At 44.5% G+C, this 23239-nt stretch overlaps 1 protein-coding gene across 4 annotated transcripts in view; it reads left to right on the forward strand.

The window, feature by feature from the left end:
• Nucleotides 1-6024, forward strand: part of smyd3 (SET and MYND domain containing 3) — a 730951-nt gene extending 724927 nt beyond the window's left edge. For all 4 annotated transcript variants that reach the window (XM_048536552.2, XM_059648728.1, XM_048536554.2 and 1 more), the window contains 2 exons: nucleotides 21-129; nucleotides 1767-6024. In XM_048536552.2, coding sequence (XP_048392509.1) covers nucleotides 21-129; nucleotides 1767-1880 — 223 coding nt within the window. In that variant the 3' untranslated portion in view covers nucleotides 1881-6024. The remainder of the gene's footprint in view (nucleotides 1-20; nucleotides 130-1766) is intronic.
• The last annotated feature ends 17215 nt before the right edge of the window (nucleotides 6025-23239 follow it).

The raw sequence follows: 23239 nt of genomic DNA on the forward strand, positions 1-23239 counted from the left end.
AACCCTTGATCTGCTTCCAGGTTATACTACGTTGGCTCTCATCCTGTCAGAGGAGTGCAACTCATGAGAGTGGGCAAGCTGCAACATCATCAGGGCAAGCTGAAGCAAGCAGTAAACACACTAAAGCAGGTCAGAGAGCTCTGATGTCCTTGAGCATATCCCCCGGCTTTACTTGTGGTGAGGTCCCTCATCCAGAATACATACTCTCTACTTTTCACGTTACAAACTTAAACCACAGAAGATTGCACAGACCATTGAGCCTGTGATGCCTATCTGAAGAACTTTCCTGATTAGACTTACAGCCTGAACTTTTTCTACAAATTACTCCTATTTGAACATGTGTCAAACTGCCTGTTGAAAAGCCTTGTATAATCTGATGACCCTGCCCTTTAGGTAGTGCATTGTAGATCTCAGCAATCCTCTGTGAGAAGAATTTCTTCTTATTTCCCCTAAAACCCCTTCATAAATCATCTTCCATTATAAACCGTCTTCCATAAACCTTCACATCATAACCCCGTCCCATTGGAACACCCCTCCTACTACAAACCCTCTTCATTTACACAACCCTCTCCAATTAGAAACCTTCTTCAATCACCTCCTTGTACAAACTGAAGTCATCATCCTTGGAAAAAGACTCTCACTGTCCACCCTATCTAATCCTCTGATCATCTTGTATGTCTCTATTAAATCCCCTCTTAGTCTCCTTCTGTCCAGTGAGAACAGACCCAAGTCCCCCAGCCTTTCTTCATAGGGCCTGCGCTCCAGACCAGGCAACATCCTGGTAAATCTCCTCTGCACCTTTTCCAATGCTTCCACATCTTTCCTGTATTGGGGCGACCAGAACTGCATGCAATATTCGAAATGAGGCCGCACTAGCGTTTTGTACAGTTATATCTCTTTCCATTATAATACTACCTCCATGATAAGATCTATTTGCATTATAAACCCCCTCCACATCCATTAAACTCCTCCCATTTTAACACACCTTCCACTGCCACATGGCTTTGTCAGAACAGGTGGGCAGAATTACACAGCAGGACCCCAAACTGGAGCAGCTTCTGGAATTCCATCCAGTACAATGAAGCTATATATTCCTGATTTTAATTGAGAGAAATTGTGGAGATTGGTCCCTAAACGCACATTCAAAATTCCCGAGCCCCATTGAATTGGACCTTGATCATGGTGTGAAAGCCAAGTAGCCTTCATTAGAGAATCTCAGTCTGTGTTTGTGTGACCTGAATCTTTAAGGTAAGTGAAGCTCTGCCCCTGTTCTGCTACCCTCCTGTCTAAGACTGAGTTCTTCTGTTAATTGATTTAAATGGGACTCTGTTAAATGGAAGGCCATTAACAGAACAACAAATCAGGATTTATTTTCAACTGTTCTGTTATTTGTTCATGCCATGTCCTAAAAGATTGTTCAATCCTCATCTCTTTCATCATACAGAGAGAGGAAAAATTATAAGGTGTTTAGCAATGCAGCAACCAGGTTATTTGTTATTCTTGTGGGTGTGCTGGTTGAGGTATAAATTTGCATAACATTACATGGTCCTGTGGAGCTCAGCCGTCACAGCCTGATTCCAAGCAGATAGCAGGCATGGCTGTTGAGGCATTTGCTGCTATTACATAGCAAAATTTTACGGCTCATCTACCAATCACTTTGTACAAAGGGAGACATTGTGGACTACAAGATGGAGGGCTGGGTGTGGGGGTGAGTGAGCTGGGATTGGAGTGTCACACTGACTTGTTTGTTCCCTCTGCATTGCCAGGCGTTCGACATTCTGACGGTGACTCATGGAAGAGAACATCCCCTGACTGACAACCTGCAGCAGGTCCTGGCAGAGTGTGAGGCTGAAATCAGCTGTAGGCCTCAACAGATGTGAACACATTGATCAGCCCATTGATTATGTGTGTATGTGTGTGTTAGTGAGAGTGTGCAGGTGCATATATGAGTGTGTGTGAAAATGTACATGCATGAGAGAGAGTGTGTGTGTATGTGTGTGAGAATGCATATGTGTGTGTGTGTTAGTGAGAGAGTGTGTGTGCATGTTTGAGAGTGCATGCGTGTGTGTGTGTGTTAGTGAGAAGAGAGAGTGTGTGTGAGATTGAGAGAGAAGGGGTGTCTGTGTGAGTGTGAGAGGGTGTGTGTGTGTGAGAGGGTGTGCGTGTGTGTGAGAGGAGGTGCGGGTATGGGAGAGGGGGTGCGTGTGTGTGTGTGTGTGTGTGTGTGTGTGTGTGTGTGTGTGTGTGTGTGTGTGCGTGTGTGCGTGTGTGTGTGTGTGCATGTTAACCCATACCGATAAAATCAGACTGCCTGGTCACTGACACTGTGTGTGTGTGTGTGTGTGTGTGTGTGTGTGTGTGTGTGTGTGTGTGTGTGTGTGTGCGCGCGCGTGTGGGTCTGTGTGTGTGTGTGTGTGTGTGCGTGTGCGTGTGCGTGTGTGCGTGTGGGTCTGTGTGTGTGTGTGTGTGTGTGTGTGTGCGTGTGTGTGTGTGTGTGTGTGCGTGCGTGTGGGTCTGTGTGTGTGTGTGTGTGTGTGCATGTGGGTCTGTGTGTGTGTGTGTGTGTGCGTGTGCGTGTGCGTGTGCGTGTGCGTGTGCGTGTGTGTGTGTGCGTGTGTGCGTGTGGGTGTGCGTGTGGGTCTGTGTGTGTGTGTGCGTGTGCGTGTGTGCGTGTGGGTCTGTGTGTGTGTGCGTGTGCGTGTGCGTGTGTGTGTGTTTGTGTGTGCGCGTGTGTGCGTGTGCGTGTGTGGGTGTGTGTGTGTGCATGTTAACCCATACCGATAAAATCAGACTGCCTGGTCGCTGACACTATGTGTGTGTGTGTGTGTGTGTGTGTGTGTGTGTGTGTGTGTGTGTGTGTGTGTGTCTGTCTGTCTGTCTGTCTGTCTGTCTGTGTTTATGGAGCACACATTGTCTGGATTTCCTGTGCCTCCAGTCTAGGCCAAAGCTAAACTGTAGCAACAGTTGGTGTGACATTGTCTAAAAGCTGATGGCGACTAACTGTGTTAAATTGGGTCGTGAATTATGGGTGATAGTTGAAGTGGCCCGCACCAATCAGGATCCGCAATGGTTGTGGATGAACTCTGCATCACATACGAGTCACTGAGCTGTGCGCATCCTTTGTTTGTAACTCCATGTGGTAAACATAGATCAATCATCCTGCAGATTGAGATTACATTTTCTCCTTTTGGGGCCCAGCCACCATCCTGGGTGTTCAATTTGTTCGATATTTTCACGACGTCCAGCCAATGTGATCACCTTGAGATCCTTCAGCTCCCAGGACGTGTTTGGTACCAGGGGTTGCTGGGTAGTGGGGGGCATGGTGAAGATTCACCCCAAGTGAATTACATCGACCTTCGGAGCTAGTATCATGACATTGTTTCTTCTGGATACAAATAAACTAATAACATGGATAGACACAATCATGTACTTCTTTCAAGCATCATCGATGTCAGAAACTGTGGCATCACCCCTACAATGAGAGATCTTCATAACTTGTAGCCCCTTTATCAGATTCATTCCTGTGCTTCTCTGTTCTAATGAGGAAGCTCCCACTTTCTCTTCTTTCCACATGAATGAAGCCTGTCGGTCCTGGAAGGTTTACTCTCAGTGAATCTCTCCAACACTGCCTGGAAGGCCTTGACATCTATTTGGTACAGGAAAGTCCTTCAGTGGACACCGACTGCTCTGCAGTGCCTCTTAAAAGTGGATTAAACTCCTACGCTGCAGGGAGAGAGTGAGCAGCAATGGGCATTTTTTAAATTCATTAGGTGGGGCAGCATTTATTGCCCATCCCTAATTGTCCAGATGGCAGTCAAGATTCAACCACATTGCTGTGGGTCTGGAGTCACACGTAGACTAAATCAGGTAAGCATGGCAGTTTCCTTCCCTAAAGGACATTAGAAGAACCAGATGCGTTTTTCCTCACCATTGACAAGGGACTCATGGTCATCACATGACTCCTCATCCAGATTTTTGCTAAATTCAAATTCCATCACCTGCTGTGGCAGAGTTTGAACTCCGGTCTCTAGAACATTACCTGGGTTCTCTGGATTAATAGTCCAGCAACAATACCACGAGGCCATTGCCTCCCTGATTATCCTAATGCGACCCTCACTGAACCCAGAAGACCAAGTTGACTTTGTTTCCTCATTCATTACCTCCCTCACCCTCCACAGTCAATGGCGTTACCCCGTCTATCCTCCACCTCCGAGTGTTTAACCCCTTTCAGTGCAAACAGACCGGAGGGAATCTGACTGCTTCATGGACTGGAGAGCCTTGTTGTCACATTGAGGAATAATCCAGGCTCCACTGGGCCATGAAGGCAGATGAGGAGACAGCAAAATAACCTTCTGTTGCCTGTTCTGCCATCGTTTCCTGCTTTCTGTCTCCTCTCCTACACACAGGGGTCACATTCATGATTCTCCAAGATTTCTTTCCTCTTGCGTTGCAATGCAATAAAGACTAAAACCATCGTTTCCTGGAAAACAGAACACAAGAATGGACAGCGAACAAAGAGTTGGCCAGAAATGCATGAAGATTTTAATTTGGAGAAGAATACTGATGAGAAATCCGGTGTGCATTTATAACCTGGTGTGTCATGTGGCAACTCTGAGCTCATTGCAGCTTCACTGCCAGTTCTGGATGCCAGTCGGCAATGTTTTTGTCTCTGACCGTCAAATGATTAATGTGGTCGCAGCTGCTCACAGTCCTATCATCAATTGTTGATAATGGTGGAACCTTTTGAGGGGGGCTGTAGTCTAAATTGCATTTTCACCTGCGCTGTGATGGGGAGGGAAAAGTAGCAACAAAGAGGATCGATGTGTTGTGTGCTCTCTCTGCCCAACCCATTCATCAACACGTCCTTATGCTCAGTGCTCCACTATCACTTGCTTTCATACTTAGTCTTTTGTAGCTTGTAGGCACCTCTGGCAGAGACAATGTTCGTGGCCCATTTCTAACTGCCCTGGAGTAGTCTGCTGAGACCAGTTAAGAGCCACAATTCAGGGTCACATGTAGGCATGACCAAGAAAATACCTTCCCCCTCTAGAGGACATTTTTATTAATGACCAACGATGATGGCTTCATGATCACCATTACTGAAACTTGCTTTACATTACAGATGTTTTAGCTTAGGTCCAATTCTACCAGCTGCCAAACTATGTTGAAATCACAGACCATTACCTCAGATCACTTGTAGACTGACTGAACCTTTTATTAAAAAAAAGACAACAAATAAAGGAGATACAGTGAAAAGGTAACCATGCGTGTGAACCCAGTGGCTATCTGGAGAGAAATTCTAGAATGTCACATCTTGAAAGAGTCAGGCAAACTATAACCTCAAAAGGAATAGATTATGAGAGGCTGACTACCCAAGCTCTCTCAGCAGGCCATATCCTGAAAGTGCATTCATGTTTACTACATTTCTGAAGAAGGGTCCCGACCCGAAACGTCAGCTTTCCTGCTCCTCTGATTCTGCCTGGCCTGCTGTGTTCCTCCAGCTCTACACTGCGTTATCTCTGACAACAGCATCGGCAGTTCTCACTATCTCTATGTTTCACCTTTCCAGGATTAGACAAACCGTGGTGTTAAAGGCAGGTTTCAAACCTCATTTGTTCATGGTCTGATGTCCTAATGCATGAACTCTGTGCTGTGAAGGCCGCAGCATTGAGAATAGCCATTAAACTCCCTCTCACTGTAGGTCAAGAAAGGAAAAAGAAGTCTCTCACTTACCAGCCTAAGTTGAGAAAAAACTAGGACAAAATAATTTCAGTCAATGAGCAAAGTAAAGAATCTTGAACTCAGCTGTTCAGCTACCACCATCAGTGTTACTGGTAGCATCTAACAGTCTACATACTTCAGAGGCAAGTCACAAACAGATACTTATCTCACTTTTTAATATTTATCTTATTGTGGGCTCACATCATAGCATCATACAGTACAGAAAGGCCCTTGGGCCCATTCTTCCTCATCTGCCTGTATGTGAGTTGTGTCATTATTTCTTTGTGTGTTTAGTAGTTAATAAAATCAGTCTTGTTTGTTAACTTGAGAAAGCCTGGTTAAATTGGCTCATTTTAAATCCTTTACCTATATGGGCCACACAGTGGCTCAGTGGTTAGCATTGCGCACTCACAGAATCACGTACCTGGATTCGATCCTACCCTTGGGCAACTGTTTGTGCGGAGTTTGTACATTCTCTGTCTGAGTTTTCTCCAGGTGCTCTGGTTTCCTCCCACAATCCAATGGTGTGTAGGTTAAGTGCTAAGTTGGCCGTAGTGTTCAGGGATGTGTAGACTAGGTGGGTTAGCCATGGGAAATGTGGGCTTATGGGATATGCTGGGTGGAATGCTCTTCAGAGGGTTAGTATGGGCTGAATGGCCCCCTTCCGCACGGTAGAGGTTCTATGATTCGAAGTTCATTTGACCTGGAAAAAATGTATCCACAAGGAGAAGGGATTACTTTTAAATTGATCTGGTGACCAACCAAGGGAGCTGGTGAATAAAGGAATTCATTCCCTCCTCACCCAGGAAATATCCCAATTTGGGGTATCCCACCTGGAACTGTGATAAAGTGGGTAATCTGGGGAGTAATTGTAACAGGTGGGATTTGAACCTATGTTTGGCCAGTGACATTACCACTACATCACCACCATTTTTGTACAACATCACAGTCCATGAAAATATCCTCTGACTGTAATGCAAATTTCGAATGCTCTCCCTGTCAACTTACTCTGCTTGGGCAATGCCTAGTTTTCCTTCAGCCACCTCATTTGTTTTGTCAAGGCCTCTGTCCATTAGGGCCATCGCTGTGATGAAGGTACAATGGCTTAACACTTCAGCTGTATCTGCAGGCTGTCCTCCTTTGTATGTGTGATGTTTGGGGCATTTCTGTGCTCATCAAAGTTGGACCTGATGGAATCTCTGCTGAGGAATCTATGGGAAGTGAAAGATGCCCTCTGCCACTTGTGTACCTCAGAACATCCAGCAGTCATTTGAATTTGGCTACTTAGTTTAATTTTTTTTGTTATAAAATCCCACCAGGCTCACCCTTAACCTTTAGGGAGGGAAATGTGCCCACCCTTACCTGGACTGAAATACCATGCGACTCCAGAATCATGACTTGTAACTGCTGTCGAAAATGACCACTCAGTTGTGTAAAGCAGTGCCGACTGCACATGAACTGCAATGATTAAGAAGGTGGCTGCAAACCACCTTCTCAAGAGCAATTAGGCAGCTCGGGGCAGGGAACATGACCATCCCTGTGAGGTTCACATCATAAGAATGAACTGAAATAACTTGCTGTGTTAATTTGCCGACCTGCCTCCATCATGTACAGCAGTGCGAGGGGGAACTGGGTAGAGAATGTTTAAATTTATTTCCCCAAACAACTCTGCAAAAAGCAATTACTTTGTGGTAATCATGGATCAAATCATTCCAATGCAGGAATATTCCATTGAGAATCTCAGTCATATAGGCCCAATCAAAATTTGAGGAAAACAGCGCGGGCGAATTGGTTAGAGATAATGGGAACTGCAGATGCTGGAGAATCCGCTTGGTTATGTCATTTGAATAAAGTGGTCAATTGCAGAGTAGGTTGACAGGTAGAGCAGAAGAAGTTTTCATTACCGTCAGAGGATATTTCAATTGATTATGTTGTAAAAAGTACCAGCCTGGTTCCTTAGATTCTGAAGTAGAGATTGTTTTATTCCCTTTTAGTGATGACTCTCCTGTGTTCCTGTTGTTATAACTGTGTGATATTCAGGTGTCCAGGGCACACAATGTTTCTGATTCTATCAGAATCTACATCAGATCCAATCACCCTGACCTTAGTTAGCATACTTTGCCATCTTAAAGATTGGGGACAGTGCCCAAGACAAATATCAATGGTGGCTTGAGTTATACCAGAATTGCAGGAGATTGCAGAGCATGAGTGTTGGTACCTTTGAGAAAGCAGGATAAATGAACCTTTTGAATGGAATTCTCAGTAAAGAGTTCCAATGAAAGGGTGTCCACTGATGCGTGGATTCTCAGCTGACTTCCCATCACTCTTCAGATTCTGGTTATGATCCACTTGTGTGTTTCCAAAATGTCCTATTTTATTTCAAGGTGAGTTTGAGAGTCTTTCTCTTATTGATTTTCTATTGTTTAATCTCAAAGAGTTGAGGAATCTGACTTGTTTCCAATCTGAGAAGGACAGCTCTCTGGATTGAACAATGACAACGGGCTGGAGAGTAGTGAACACTTTTTTTTTAACATCCCCACTGCATACACCCACTCAGTTCTCTGCTCTGTTTATTTCACTGGGAGATCCATTGCTGATCCTGTTGCTTCACTTTCCAAAGGGTCAAAATACTCTGTTTGGTATTTACTGTTTGCATCCCAGCTACACAAACAGAGTAGCATCTTATTCCAAGCTCAATCATCCATTTCCTGCCCCCAATTAATTAAAAAGTGCATCTTAAATATCATCAAGCTATGTGGGAGGACATGAAGAAATATTAATAAATGGTAATTAATCTAGATTTGTACACAAGAACAAGAGAAATCACTACAAGATGACTGATCCCATTGAGAGACTGTGGGGAATACTGCTGGAGGTTTAATTTCAATGTGAATATATTGTCCACTCAGAGCTTTATAATGGGTACACTGTTTATTAAAAAGCATATACGGATGAATAGTTAGCAAAGAGAAAGAATAATTACATCGTGCGACATGAAACAAAATACAAATGATGAGCGATATAGAAAGCAATGTGAGCGATATGAGACAGCACCTTCCACACCCATGATACTTCCACCTAGAAGGACAAGGACAGCAGATACATGGGAACGCCGCCACCACCAAGTTCCCTTCCAAGTCATTCACCATCCAGACTTGGAAATATGTCACCGCCTCTGTGACAAAATCCTGCAATTCCCTCCCTAACGCCATTGTGATTTACCAACAGCACGTGGACTGCAATGGTTCAAGAAGGCGGCACGGTGGCTCAGGAGTTAGCACTGCAGCCTCACAGCACCAGGGACTTGGGTTTGATTCCACCCTCAGGCTGTGCGGAGTTTGCACATTCTCCCCGTGTCTGTGTGGGCTTCCTCCAGTTACCTCCCACAGTCCAAAGATGTGCAGGTTACGGTGGACTGCCCATGGGAAATGTTGGGCTACAGGGATAGAGGATGTGGCAGGATGCTGTGCAGAGGGTCAAGTGTGGACTCGATGGGCCGAATGACCTGCTTCCGCACTGTAGGAACTCTAAGGCAGCTCGCCATCACCTTCTCAAGGACGACTAGAGATGGGCAAAAGTTCTGGCCCTGCCAGTGGCACCCATGTTCCATAAGTGAATAAATAAAAATGCCATGCACAGCCATCTTTAGGTATGGCAAAGAGAGACGTGGTAATTACTAACTGGCACAAAGATTCTCTGCCTAGCAACAAGAACGGTCTATTGAGGTTACAGGTTTAGAGGAAATGAGGTCAATATTTTTGCGATCTGATTTTCATCTAGATAACTGTTATATTTAGTTTTCATTGAAAACAAAATGCCCAGATATTTATCAGTAAGTGAAATGTGTCCTTTTCCCTTCATTCTTTCATGGCAAGTGGTTCTGCTGGCAGGTTGCCACCAGTTGCCCATCCCTAATTGCCCTTGAACTGAATGGCCTGCTGTGCTATTTCAGAAGGCAGTTCACCATCACCTTTTGTGGGTCTGGAGTCCAATGTGGGCCACGCTAGGTAAGGATGGCCAGTTTTGTTCCCGAAAGGACAGCAGTCAAACTGGGTCTTTGCAACAACATTAAGCCTACATGGTAAAAAGTATACCAGAAAATACTAGCACCTCTCTGCATTCTCTCCAGCTAACTATGTAAACAAGGGTGCATATTTTTTGTCTCAAATGAAGATGGCTTGACTCTAATTTGCAATTTTTTAAAACTTGTACCTTATTATAAAATGGTTCAAAAATATTTGTTCAGACCATTTGTTTTTCAGCATTGATGTGCTGCAATGATTGGTGCTGGATCCATTGTTTTTGATCATTTATATTTGGATGTGAATATAGGAGGATTGGTTAGCATTTTCACAGGTGACACCAAACTTGGAGGTCTACTGGACAGTGAAGAAGGTCATCTCAGAGTAGAGTACAACACAAACTTAATCAGATGGGCCAATGGACCTAGGACAGGCAGATGGAGTTTAATTTAGATAAATGTGAGCGCTACATTACAGAAGGGCAAATCAGGGCAGGACATATACCCTTAATGGTGAAGTCTGGGGACAAAGAGTACATTTTTTGGTACAGGTTCGTAGTTCCTTGAAAGTGGAGATGCAGGTAGATAAGATAGTAAAGAAGGCATTTGGTAGGCTTTCCTTTATTGGTCATTGCATTGAGTGTAGAAGTTGGGAGATCATGTCGCAGCTGTACTTGAGATTGTTTCAGCCACTTATAGAATACTGCATTCAATCCTGGTCTCCCTGCTGTAGAAAAGATGTTGTGAAACTTGAAAGGGTTCAGAAAAGATTTACAAGGATGTTGCCAGGGGTTGGAGGGTTTGAGCTACAGGGAGAGGCTGACTAGGCTGGGGCTATTTTCCCTGGAGGGTTGGAAGCTGAGGGCTGACCTTACAGAGGTTTATAAAATCATGAGGGGCATGGATAGGGTGAAAAGCCAAGGCCTTTTCCCCAGGGTAGGGGAGTCCAAAACTAGAGGGCATAGGTTTAAGGTGAGAGGGAAAGAGAGCTAAGGAACAATTTTTTCATGCAGAGGATGGTGCAAGTAGGGAATGTGATGCCAGAGGAGGTGCTGGGGGCTGGTACAATTACAATATTTAAAAGGCATCTGGATGGGTGCATGAATATTTATTTGATATTGCTGCAGTTAGGTATGTAGTGGCTTGTTTCCTGAATGTTGTTAGAGCTGCACCCGTTTATGGCCAATCTTCCTTCTGACCTCTAAAGAGTGCAGGTCAAACTTTTTCCACACAAGGCAGTCAGCCCAGGAATCAGCCCAGTGAACCTTCTCTGAACTGTGTCCAAAGCAAATATATTCCTGCTTCAGTAAAGTGGCCAAAAACACACACAGTATTCCAGGCATGGTTTCTGACGTGGTTATGGAGTCTTTTTCTATCCACCAGAAAGTGTAGACATGGCCTCAGTTTGATATTGAATTGAAAACTCTTTTAAATTGGAGCTTTCTCTTAATATCTCACGATGAAGTCCATGAAGAAATCTCCAGCCCCCTGTGACCTCCTGACTGAGAGGCAGGAGTGCTACCACTGAATTAAGGCTGACAATCCATTGTGATCTATCAAGTGTCCCCTAATCTGGAGAATGGAAATATCCCAACAGCCGAGAGAGAGTAGGTTGAGAAAAACGTCTTCCCATTTGGCCAAAGAATTGAGAACAAACGGGACACTAATGCAAAGTGATTGGAGAAAGGTCTGAAGGTTAAGTTTGGAGAAGCTTTTATAACACAGTGAGCTATTAGAGTGTGGAATGTACTGCCTGAAACTGGTGTCATCAAAATCAGTCTCAGCTTTCAAAAGAAGATTGCTTCATTATCTGAAGAGAAACTGTTTGCAGGACTTTGAGATAAAAGCCCAAAGAATGAGACTAACTGAGTCACTCTTGCAGAGAGCTAGTGCAAGGTACAAGATTTAGGCATCATTTCTAAGGAAGGATGTGCTGATCTTGAGGGAGTCCAGTGGAGGTTTACAAGAATGGCCCCAAGGATGAAAAGCTTGTAATATGAGGAGCGATTGAGGACTCTGAATCTGTACTCAATGGAGTTTGGAAGGATGAGGGGAGATCTGATTGAAACTTACCGAAGACCTGGATAAAATAGATGTGGGGAAGATGTTTCCACTAGAAGGAAGGGCTAGAACCTGAGGGCACAGCCTCGGAGTGCAGGGACGATCCTTTAGAACTGAGATGAGGAGGAATTCTGCAGTCAGAGGGTGATTACTCTGTGAAACTCATTGCCACACAAGGCCATTGAAGCCAAATGATTGAGTGCATTTAAAACAGATATGGTTAGGTTCCTAATTAGTAAGAGGATCAAGGGTTAGGGGGAGAAGGCAGGAGAATGGGGTTGAACAGTGTAAGCAGTCTTGATGGGCCAAATGGCCTAATTCTTCCAGTCTAAAGTACATGGGAACAATATATTGGCAGTGCAGGCTCAAGGAGTTGAATGGCCTACATTTACTCTTAGTTCTTAGGTTGGTTTGTTCACTTAGAAAGCGAAGTGAAATAAAAGTAACAGGAAAATCTGTGTACTGAGCAAACAGACAGCTTTGCCGTGAGCAAGTGCTAATCGAAAATGAGAATTTCCTCAAAGAGGAATAAGCCAATGTCTAAATGAACTAAATAAATTGTCAAAATCTGTGCGTTCCTTTTGATTCAAGTCACCTACAAATGAGCTGGAGCCTGGCAATTAATCTGATGTATCCCAATGATTTGATCCATGCAGAATTACCAAGTTCCATCAAATTCCCCCGCTGTGTAAGCATGTTAATGCATGTAGGAAGTCATTTATTTGTTAAGTATGCGTGTCAATCCACAGCTGCATGTCAACATTTCACTTCATGTAAACATCAGAGGCACTGAGCCAAAGTGTGAGTCAGTGAAGAAGAGATACAGATGCAGAACTTTAAACACGAACTTCCTCCACTGTTAAAATGCACTTGTCAGGCAAAGGCATTGCTTCCTCACAGGGAGCGCGCTGAAACATATCTGTTTCCAAAGTAGCTAATAGAGTTTGAAGGTTGCAAATTTTTTTACTCCCCTTGAATAATGACCTAGAATCCACCCAGACATATTTTAAATGCACTTTAGGATAATGACTGGCACAGGTGGATTACACAAAGAACACTGAAAGTGTTCCAAATCAAAACTGCATTCACAGTGAGAAATAAAAGCAAAATTAATGAGGTTGCTGGAAATCCGAATGATAGACAGTTGTGGAAGCATCTGTGGAAAACGAAAACGCAAGGTTAACATTTCAGGTCAAAAACCTTACACCTGGAAATGGTCAGAAATCTAATCAGTTCTGAGAAAGTGAAGGGCAAGAGGATGGGAAGCTGCTTGGAAGGCAACATCTACGATAATAGGGAGCGACAACTGACAAAGTTACAAAGCCAAATAAAGCAACAATTGCAGTGTTTACATGAGAGGTTTCTCTGGTCAAACATCACTGCTAGTATGATAATAAAATGTGAGGCTGGATGAACACAGCAGGCCAAGCAGCATCTCAGGAGCACAAAAGCTTTTGTGCTCCTGAGATGCTGCTTGGCCTGCTGTGTTCATCCAGCCTCACATTTTATTATCTTGGAATCTCCAGCATCTGCAGTTCCCATTATCACTGCTAGTATGATGCTGCTTCCTGAAGGTTCATGAGCCTGTACCATGAAGACTCACCAGGGAAGATACACAAGGATCCCTGTACACACGGAGCTTGGTATTAGCAAGTTCAGAAGAAGACTACTTGGAAGAAGCTCCTGTATGAAGAATACCTGACAGCAAGAAGAGGTATGGAAAAGGACTCAGTGAAAGAGAATGCCAGTGATCTCCAGGCCAAAGACCAATTCCATGTTCCAGCAACACTTGCCAAACTTGTGGCCCAGGATTGGCCCCATCAGCCACACAAGGACCCAGAGACCCCATGACCAGTGACATGGAATTTCATCAATGGATAATCATTAGCGAGTGTTTGCTGTCAATGACAATGGCTGCGACAACTGAGTTCTTGTTGAGACAGAGGTCTTGAAGTTTATTAACACTAACTATTCACACCGATGAAAGATCTCGGGCTTATGCCTAGTCTGCCGTCTGTGCTTACTGATGTTATGGTTTGTAACATTACATATAGCTGACTGACTGCACTTGCCTTCAATGCACCACACTGTGAGGTGTGGACTCAGAGTGGAACTTCATGATGCAGCTGTATAAAACGTTACTTAGGCCACCTTTGGAGGATTCTGTGCAGTTCTGGTCACCACATGACAGGAAGGCTATGGAAGCTTTGAAAAGAGATTTACCAGGATGTTTCCTCGATGGGAGTATGTTAGCTTTAAGAAGAGCTTGGACAAACTTGGATTATTTTCACTTGTGTCCAGAGGCTGTGGAGCAACCTGACAGAAATATATAAAATTATGAGACGCATGAGATAGAATGGATAGTCAGAGATTTCTTTCACCCCCAGGGTAGAAACAGCAAATGCGATGGTGCATAGGTTTAAGGCGAGAGGGGGAAAGTTTAAAGGAGATGTGTGAGACAAGTGTTCGACACAGATAGTAGCAGGTGCCTGGAACATACTGCCAGAGGAAGTTTTAGAATCCTGACAGTGTGGAAACAGGCCCTTCGGCCCAACAGGTCCACACCAACCCAACCCCCGAAAACCCACCTAAGCTCCACATCCCTGAACGCTACAAGCAATTTAGCATGTCCAATCCACCTAGCCTGCACACCTTTGGACTGTGGGAGGAAACCCACGCAGACACAGGGAAATATGCAAACTCCACACAGACAGTCGCCCAAGGGTGGAATCGAACATGGGCCCCTGGCACTGTGAGGCAGTAGTGCTAACCACTGAACCACTGTGCCACAAGCAGATACAGTAGCAACATCTAGGAGGCATTTAGACAGGCACATGGACAAGCAGAGACTAGAGGAATATGGTCCATGTGCGGGTAGATGGAATTAGTTAGAATGGCATCATGTTTGGCACAGACATGGTGGGCCAAAGAGCTTGTTCCTGTGCTGGACTGCCCTATGTTCAAATTCCTAGCAGCTAGATGTTATTCTAACTGCTTAAAGGTACACTGCCTGTCTGACCTACAATCTGGTCAAAAATTCAACAATGTGACTGGCAGGAGAGTTATCTGCTGAATACAAAATTAAGAAAGAAAGACAGTGAAGGAACAGGGAGAGAAACAAAGCAGCAGAAAAAAAGGAGACAAGCCAAAAAGAGGGCAGGGATTACGATCTAAATTAATTGAACTAATAAGATGGAGGAGAGCAGCTTAAAAGCAAGACAGTCCTTAATATTCCTTAAAGGGGCAGGAGGCTCCCTTAATGGAATAGGCAGTGTGTCTAAAGTAGGGATCAAATTCAGGTTGGTAAGTTTTCCTTACATGGTAAGACTTTGTCTCCCAGACTTTGGTGTTAGGCTTTATTTTTGTGACCTTTGACCGAGCCAATGTGCATATTTAATTTTACATTTTCTGCATTTAATTCAAACATTACACATCTGTTATTTGACCTCTCCCTCACCAAGAAATTGCTCCTGGCAGAGAATCTTTCAGTTTGGATTTAGGCAAAAGAGTAATGCAGAAATAATTTGAATGTGGCTGAGACAGACCACACGTTGGATGAAATAAATGATTCAATTAGCCGTAACCTTTAAATTCATGAGAATATCTGATGAGATTGAGAAAAGTCCACTTGGATGTTAACTTAAATGTGGGATTCTGTTAAAAATCATAATTATTGCTAAGCCTTGACAAACGGGAAACCTAAGCCCATAAGGCCCACAGCTCTGTTAATGAAAGATCTCTTCATTGCCCCATTATCAGTTATTTCAAAGATAACTGAAATGTTATTACAGATGCATGTCCCATAAGGAACAAACTGCACAGAGGCTGCAAACGGATTATCTCCTGAAATCGGTTCCAAGGTGGTGGGAAAGAATTCCTCACCAATTAAGCCTGAAGCTGACTGTCCTCCCTGTGTATCATATTCCAAGGGCTAGCCTTAGCTCATTTCTCTCTCTCTCTCTCTCTCTCTCTCTCTCTCTCCCCCTCGATCTCTTGTTCTCTCACTATTACACAAATACGGACTGTCCAATCTCATCCGAAAAAACTCAGTTGGTGAGGAAAACAGTACATGAATGGGGAAATGTCCACACCCTTGTTCTATTAATGAATTTGGATAATTCACCATCCAACAGGACCAACACTTTACTTAATGATCAGCTCGTAGATATCCCATATATTTTATACTCTGTAAACTTGAAGTCACGCAAAATTCTGCTGCCCCGTATCTTAGTGCACAACAAGTCCCATTCATCTATCACCTCTGTGCTTACAGATCAACATTGGCTTGCAGTTAAACAACATCTTGATTTTAATACTCTCATCTTTGTCTTCCCTATATTCACTCATGAGATGTAGACGTCACCAGCTGGGCCAGAATTTCTTGCCCATCCCTAGTTGCCCACTAGAAGGTGGTGGTGAGCTGCCTTTTAGAACTGCTGCAGCCCATGCACTGGAGGTAGACTTACGATGTCATCAGGAGGAGAGTTTGAAGATTTTGACCCAGCGACAGTGAAGGAATGGCGATATTTTTCTGATTCAATGTGGAGACTGACTTGCAGTGGAACTTGCAAGTTTCCATGTATTTGCTGCACTTGGCCTTCTTGAAGGTAATGGTTGTGGGTTTAGAAGGTGCTGTCTGAGGAAATTAGATGAATTTCTGTAGTGCATCTTGTAGAAGGTACACCATGTTGCTAATGAGCGTCGATGGATGTTTGTGATGCTGATCAAGGCACTGCATTGTTCTGGATGGTATCAAATCTCTTGAGCGTTGTTGGAGCTACATTCAGCCAGACAAATTGAGACTATTCCACCACACTCCTCTCTTCTGCCTTGTAGAAGATGGACCAGCTCTAAGGAAAACAATAAGTGAGTTATTTATGACAGGATTCTCAGCCTCTGAACTGGTCCAACTCTGTTTCTGGTCAATGGTAACTCCCAAGATGTTGATACCAGGGAATTCAGTGAGGAAAATGTCAAGGGTCGATGGTTAGAGTCTCTATTATTTGAGATGGTCACTGCTTGACACTTGTGTGGAGTGAATGTTACTTACCACTTACCAGCCCAAGTCTAGATATTGTCCAGGTCTTCCTGCATATGGACAGTGTATATATCAGTATTCAGTATCTATAGGGTCACAAATGGTGCCAAACATTGTGCAGTCTTCGGGGAACATTCTGCCCTCTGGCTTTATGATGGAGGGAAAGTCCAACTCCCATTTCCATGCCTAATTCCTCCCCATGTCTGACTATAATATCTGCCAGCCTCACAGCCTTCCCAGGTACCTGGCCTTTTCCAATTCTGCCCACTTGCAAGACCCAGCTTGATTGACCCACTGTTGGTGACCAAGCATTCAGTTATCTGGGTCCTAAACACTGGAATGCCCTCCTTACGTCTCTCTGCCTCTTTACCTCACTTTCCTTATTTAAGATGCTCCCTAAAGTTCCTCTTTGACAATAATATCACCCTCTGTGGCTCAGTTTCTTGCCTTGTTTTAAAGGCTGCTGTAAAGTGCCTTGAGATTTTCCATTATGTTAAAAGCGATATATAAATATTAGTTATTGTTGCAAGTAAACAAACTGAATATAGAGTCATACAGCATAGAAACAGATATTTCAAACTAACTCGTCCACGCCGACCAGATATCTGAAATTAATCTAGTCCCATTTGCCAACAATTGATCCATCTCCCTCTAAACCCTTCCTATTCATTTACCCATCCTAATTTTTTTTTAGATGCTCTCATTGTACCCAGCTCCACCACTTCCTCTTGCAGTTGATATGCACCCAAATTCCGTGTGGCCAAGTTACACTTCAAGCCCCTTTAACATCTTCCCCCTCTCACCTTAAACCTATGCCCTCTAGTTTTGGACTCCACTATCCTGGGAAAAAGACCTCGGTTACTCACCCTGTCTGTGCCCCTCATGATTTTGTAAACCTCTATAACATCACCCCTCAGCCTCTGACGCTCCAGGGAAAATAGCCCCAGCCTATTCAGCCACTCTCTTTAGCTCAATCCCTCCAAACCTGGCAACGTTCTTGTAAATATTTTCTGAACCCTTTCAAGTTTTAAGAACATTCTTCCTATAGCATGGAGACCAGCACTGAGCTCAGTATTCCAAAAGTGGCCTCATCAATGTCCTGTACAGCTGCAACATGATGTCCCCATTCAATGCACTGACCAATAAAGGCACACATACCAAATGCTTTTTTCACTATCTTGTCTACCTGCGACTCCACTTTCAAGGAACTATGAATCTGCACTCCGAGGTCTCTTTGTTCAGCAACACTCCCCAGGACCTTACCATTAAGTGTATAAGTCCTGCCCTGATTTGCCCTTCCAAAATGCAGCAGATCTCATTTATCTAAATTAAACTCCATCTGCCAGTCCTCAGCTCAACTGCCCATCTGATCAAGATGCCCTTGTGCTCTGAAATAAACTTCTCCAATGCATGGAGTGAGCATGATCAACATGAGGTGTGGCTTTCCACAGGTGTACTAAATAATCTTGACTGTATTTTGTTACCAACTTAGTGTTGTTTGTGTAGTAGATACGAAGAGCCTGAAACTTGGTAATGACACTTGTTTGAACAGCCACTGATCACTGAATCAGCTTAGGTCAGATACGAGGAATGTTGGTACGTGAGGATACACAGTGTGACTGCTGCCTGTGAAGGTCACTCAGCCCCACACCTACAGAGGCAGAGGGGATTCAAGATCCCTACAATGTGTCTGAACCCAGTGCATTCATTCCACATAACCCCCACATCCCTGGGATTCTTGCTGCTCTAATCTCCTTTTCAGTGGAAGAGTTGGTGAGGGAGAGAGGGTCACGATGCAGATCTTAACAAATCAAGACCAACAATCTTTTATAAATTCGACACGTGCTGGAAGTTGTGGGTCCCTGTACAAATTGAAGCTGCCAACATCATTGATTTCAATGTGCTTGGACAAAAGCAAATGAAATTCATTTGTTAGGCCCTCTAATAGCACAGAGGGAAAATTTTGCAGCACTAACAATGGCTTGTTACAGCACCGATGCACGCGTCACCAATGATAAATGAGGCAGCAGTGAATGAGAGAGTGTGCAAGTCGCTGTCTCTTTTTTTGTTGCTTTAAAACAAACCAGTGATTGTTCCTGTACAAGGTGAAGCATGGTATTAATAGAATCATTGCTGAGAGAGTTCAGGCACACTCACTCCTCCCTGTTCATTAGCAGCCTGTCTGATCTCTTCTCCAGTCCACCGCTCTCTGAGTAAAAGTCTATTATAGTTGAAGCCACCATCTTGCCTATAGGTCTGACTGGCCTTTTCCGCAGCAGGCAGATTTCAACAACAACCCAAGGCACATTCTGCCTTGTTGGAGGTGGGAGACCCAGTGGTAATTTGGGTAATTGCAGAGACCCCGGCTAATCTGCTGTAGACGTCGGTTTTGATTCCTGCCGAGAGAGATGGTGAGATTTCAATTCAATGAAGAGCTAGTCCAATGGCAACATTGTCCATCGTTACAAAAACCCATCTGTTTCATTCATGCCCATGTGTGAATGTACTGGAATCAGACCAGAGGGGCGTCACAAGGGCTGGGTTAGGGGTGGTTGATGAAATGAGTTTGGGAAGAAAATGCACCAGGTCTCATGGCAAAAAAATCCTCCAAACAGCTCAATGCAGCTCGCACTTGGCCAATGAAAGTAACACTCAGTCTGAAGTGTGCTGGTCCATTACTTGGAGAGTTGAATAGTCTACACCATGTGTACAACGTGCTTCCAGCTCTGTCTGTCTTCCTCCGAATCAAAACTCAAGCTTAACTAATCAACAATTTATGTATTGTACATTTGAGGAGGAGAGAATGTGTCAGGTTATGGGGAGAACATGGAGAAATGGCTTGAGATGCATTATGTATTTGGAAATTGGGTGAGCACACCCCCACCCCACCGCCCCGGACATGTAACATTTCTGTGAATGTCTGAGCAACAATCAGTTAACAGACTCAGTTCGTCAAACATTGCAGCTTTGAACAGGACACCTCCTGTGTCACCACCATTGATGCACAGGCACAACGGACCCCACCTCAAAGGAATGTTGTCTTCCTGACTGAGTAATCGACCACTTTCTCTGACTGTATTTACAAGCAGATGGCATGATAAAACAATGTGTCAGAGCAGGAATAATCTGTCCATCTCTTGCTTCATGGCTATAGCAAAGCACTGGAAGTCCCTAAATAAATCAAAGTATTCCTTCATCGGACGGGGTATTGAGTACAGGGGTTGGCAGGTCATGTTGCAGTTGTATAGGACTTTGGTTCGGCCACATTTGGAGTACTGTGTGCAGTTCTGGTCGCCACATTACCAAAAGGATGTGGATGCTTTGGAGAGGGTGCAGAGGAGGTTCACCAGGATGTTGCCTGGTATGGAGGGTGCTAGCTATGAAGAGAGGTTGTGTAGATTAGGATTATTTTCATTAGAAAGACAGAGATTGAGGGGGGACCTGATTGAGGTCTACAAAATCATGAGGGGTATAGACAGGGTGGATAAGAGGAAGCTTTTTCCCAGAGTGGGGGACTCAATTACTAGGGGTCATGAGTTCAAAGTGAGAGGAGGAAAGTTTAAGGGAGATATGCGTGGAAAGTTCTTTACACAGAGGGTGGTGGGTGCCTGGAACGTGTTGCCAGCGGAGGTGGTAGACGCAGGCACGTTAGCGTCTTTTAAGATATATTTGGACAGGTACAGGGATGGGCAGGGAGCAAATGGACACAGACCGTTAGAAAATAGATGACAGGTTAGACAGAGGATCTTGATCGGCGCAGGTTTGGAGGGCCGAAGGGCCTGATCCTGTGCTGTAGGTTTCTTTGTTTCTTTGTTTCTTTGTTATTAGCCAAACAAGGTGGGACTCCTGCCTGTGAAGGTCACTCAACCCCACATCTACAAAGGCAGAGGAGATTCAAGATCCCTACAATGTGTCTGAACCCAGTGCATTCATTCCACATAAGGCCCACATCCCTGGGATTCTTGCTGCTCTAATCTCCTTTTCAGTGGAAGAGCTATTTTACTTAATTCGCTTCTGGGACAGGTGGGACCTGAATCTAGGCCTCCTGTCTCAAACGTAGGGATAATACCACTGCACCGCAAGAGCACTCAGGCAGGAGAGTGGCCCATTTTAAGACTTGTCAATGCCCTCAGGATGCCTACTGTCGATGAAGCTGGTCCAACGTTGGAGATAAACGGGATTCATGATGGGGTTGTGTTGGCTGGAAGTAGTTAGCCGTTAAACTGTGTGTTTCACTGGAACACCTTGCAGAGATTGTGTGCACCCTGCACAAATCCACCCAACGGAGAGTTGAGCTGGAGTTCGTTCTGGCAGCTGAATGTGTAAACAGAGCAAGTGTGCTTGGTCAGTCGCACTATGTATAATGTGGAGGGACGGTTTCACAGTCCAGCCCAGGCTCCGAGGAGGTGCCGGCCACAGGTATATTTGGGGAATAGTTTCAGCCCATTCATTCCCCACCCTGAAGGAGAATGGGTTGACATTGCTTAGACCACATTTGCTGTTAAGTTTGAGCAGCCTCCAGTTGGAGGACAGCCATCTGTTTCATATCCCCAAGTCCACAACTATAAAGTTTGATTTATCTAGCTGATGGACTGGACTAACGAAACCCCAAGGACTAACGAGCTCTCTATTCTGCATAAAGGCTGAAACTCTCTTTTCAGTCACTGGCTGGACCCTCCTTCCAGAGCACTGCCTTATTTTCTTGAAATAACTCAGTCAAGAATTTTGGTAATTAAAAATCTCAAGGGACGCTATAAATCCCAGCTGTGTGAGTAGTGACTGGATAGAATGTCAGTCATGCTGTGCCTGGGTTCAGCAGAAGCTTATTTAAAGATCATTAAAGAGGGCAGTAAAACTACTATAAACAGGAAAGACCTGCAGAGAATTTATGAATATACACTCTATCCAGACCTTTAACTGGAAAGCGTTGGAAGCCATAAAAAGTTCAAGTTTTGTGACCTCCTGCTGGAGGACCTGCAGTTTTATCAATGGGCGGTGCAACTCCTGAGCAAGAGGGAATGTTCGGCCTGTGATTGCCGGCCTCATCACCCTCTGATCTCCTCCAAACCATGAGGAATATTAAGGAAAATATCCAAAGGTTGAATGAAAAAATGGGAGACTCTTGTACAATGTCCTTCCCTGCCCCAGACCATCACAGTGAATTAAGTCCTCTTGAAATGTCGCCTCTCCTGTCACATCAGAAATGTGAGAATCAGTTTGCGCGCAGGTACTCCGGTGTTGCTGAGGGATGGATCGTGGCCGAAGAACAATGCCATCGGGTATTATAAATCCGCTGCAGATGGGGGCTCGAGGTTGATATCTCATCCAGGAAAAACAGCACCACTAACAGCCTGGCGCTCCCTTTGAAGCGGGATAGTAAATGTCACTTTCCTTACGAAATGGAACTGTCAGAGGCTGGCACAATTCCAACATTTAAAAGGCATCTGGATGGGTTCATGCATAGGAAGGGCTTAGAGGGATATGGGCCAAATGCTGGCAAATGGGACTAGACTTATTTAGGATATCTGGTCAGCATGGACAAGTTGGATCAAAGGGTCAGTTTCCATGTTGAACAACCCCATAACTGGTGGGGAGGGGGTGGTGGTAGATTATCAGACAGCTCACTTTCTGACATCGTTACAGTTTCACGAGGCTGAGCAGCCTTTAGGGTGGTTATCAGTGTAACTCATCTCCAATGGGCTAGCCACAGTGAAACTGTTTATTTTGTGGAGAGGAGTTAGGAAAGAAAGCTGAGCAGGGATAATATTTTCATCATTAACCAACTGCTCCCCAAACCGTGGTCCCAGCTCTCCCCGAACCATTGTGAACCTGAGGATCTTCTAACTGCTGCTGCGTCGGGCCATAATGTCATGGTCTCTCGCCTCTGCTCTGGCCCAAACTGTTCCCTAATTGGGGTAAGATCAGCCCACCACTCGGGAGGGTAAAGATTAACAGTCTTTATTGGACATAACCACAAAAAGGCGAGGTCAGAGAGGGGAGCTTGTTGGAACCTTGCAGACCCAGGTTCCAGTTTTGTATGATCAATGGAAATGTTTCTGAAAGGGTTAATACCAAGGAGTTCCAAATGTACCACCCACTCTCATGATCCACTCGGATAACAAAGGAGTAAGACCCATCACCTGGCCTTGTTCAAAGTCTCTGTGACAACATCTACCATTTCCCGTAGCTGGTTGTTAATGTGCAATAAATTCCATCTCATCTACAACAAGAGGCTCTTCATGTTAGACCAGGGACTGGCTTCTCTCAGCCAGACTGGAACGACCCAGCCCTGTTGTTTCCTACACAGTTAGGAGGATGTTGGCAGCAACATCCATCACAAGCAGCAGCTCATTCGATATGGAGAGCACACGTGTGTCATAGCTCCTTACACACATGCT

The sequence above is a fragment of the Stegostoma tigrinum genome, chromosome 9 (genome assembly GCF_030684315.1).
Source record: "Stegostoma tigrinum isolate sSteTig4 chromosome 9, sSteTig4.hap1, whole genome shotgun sequence".
In the NCBI taxonomy this organism is placed as follows: Eukaryota; Metazoa; Chordata; class Chondrichthyes; order Orectolobiformes; family Stegostomatidae; genus Stegostoma; species Stegostoma tigrinum.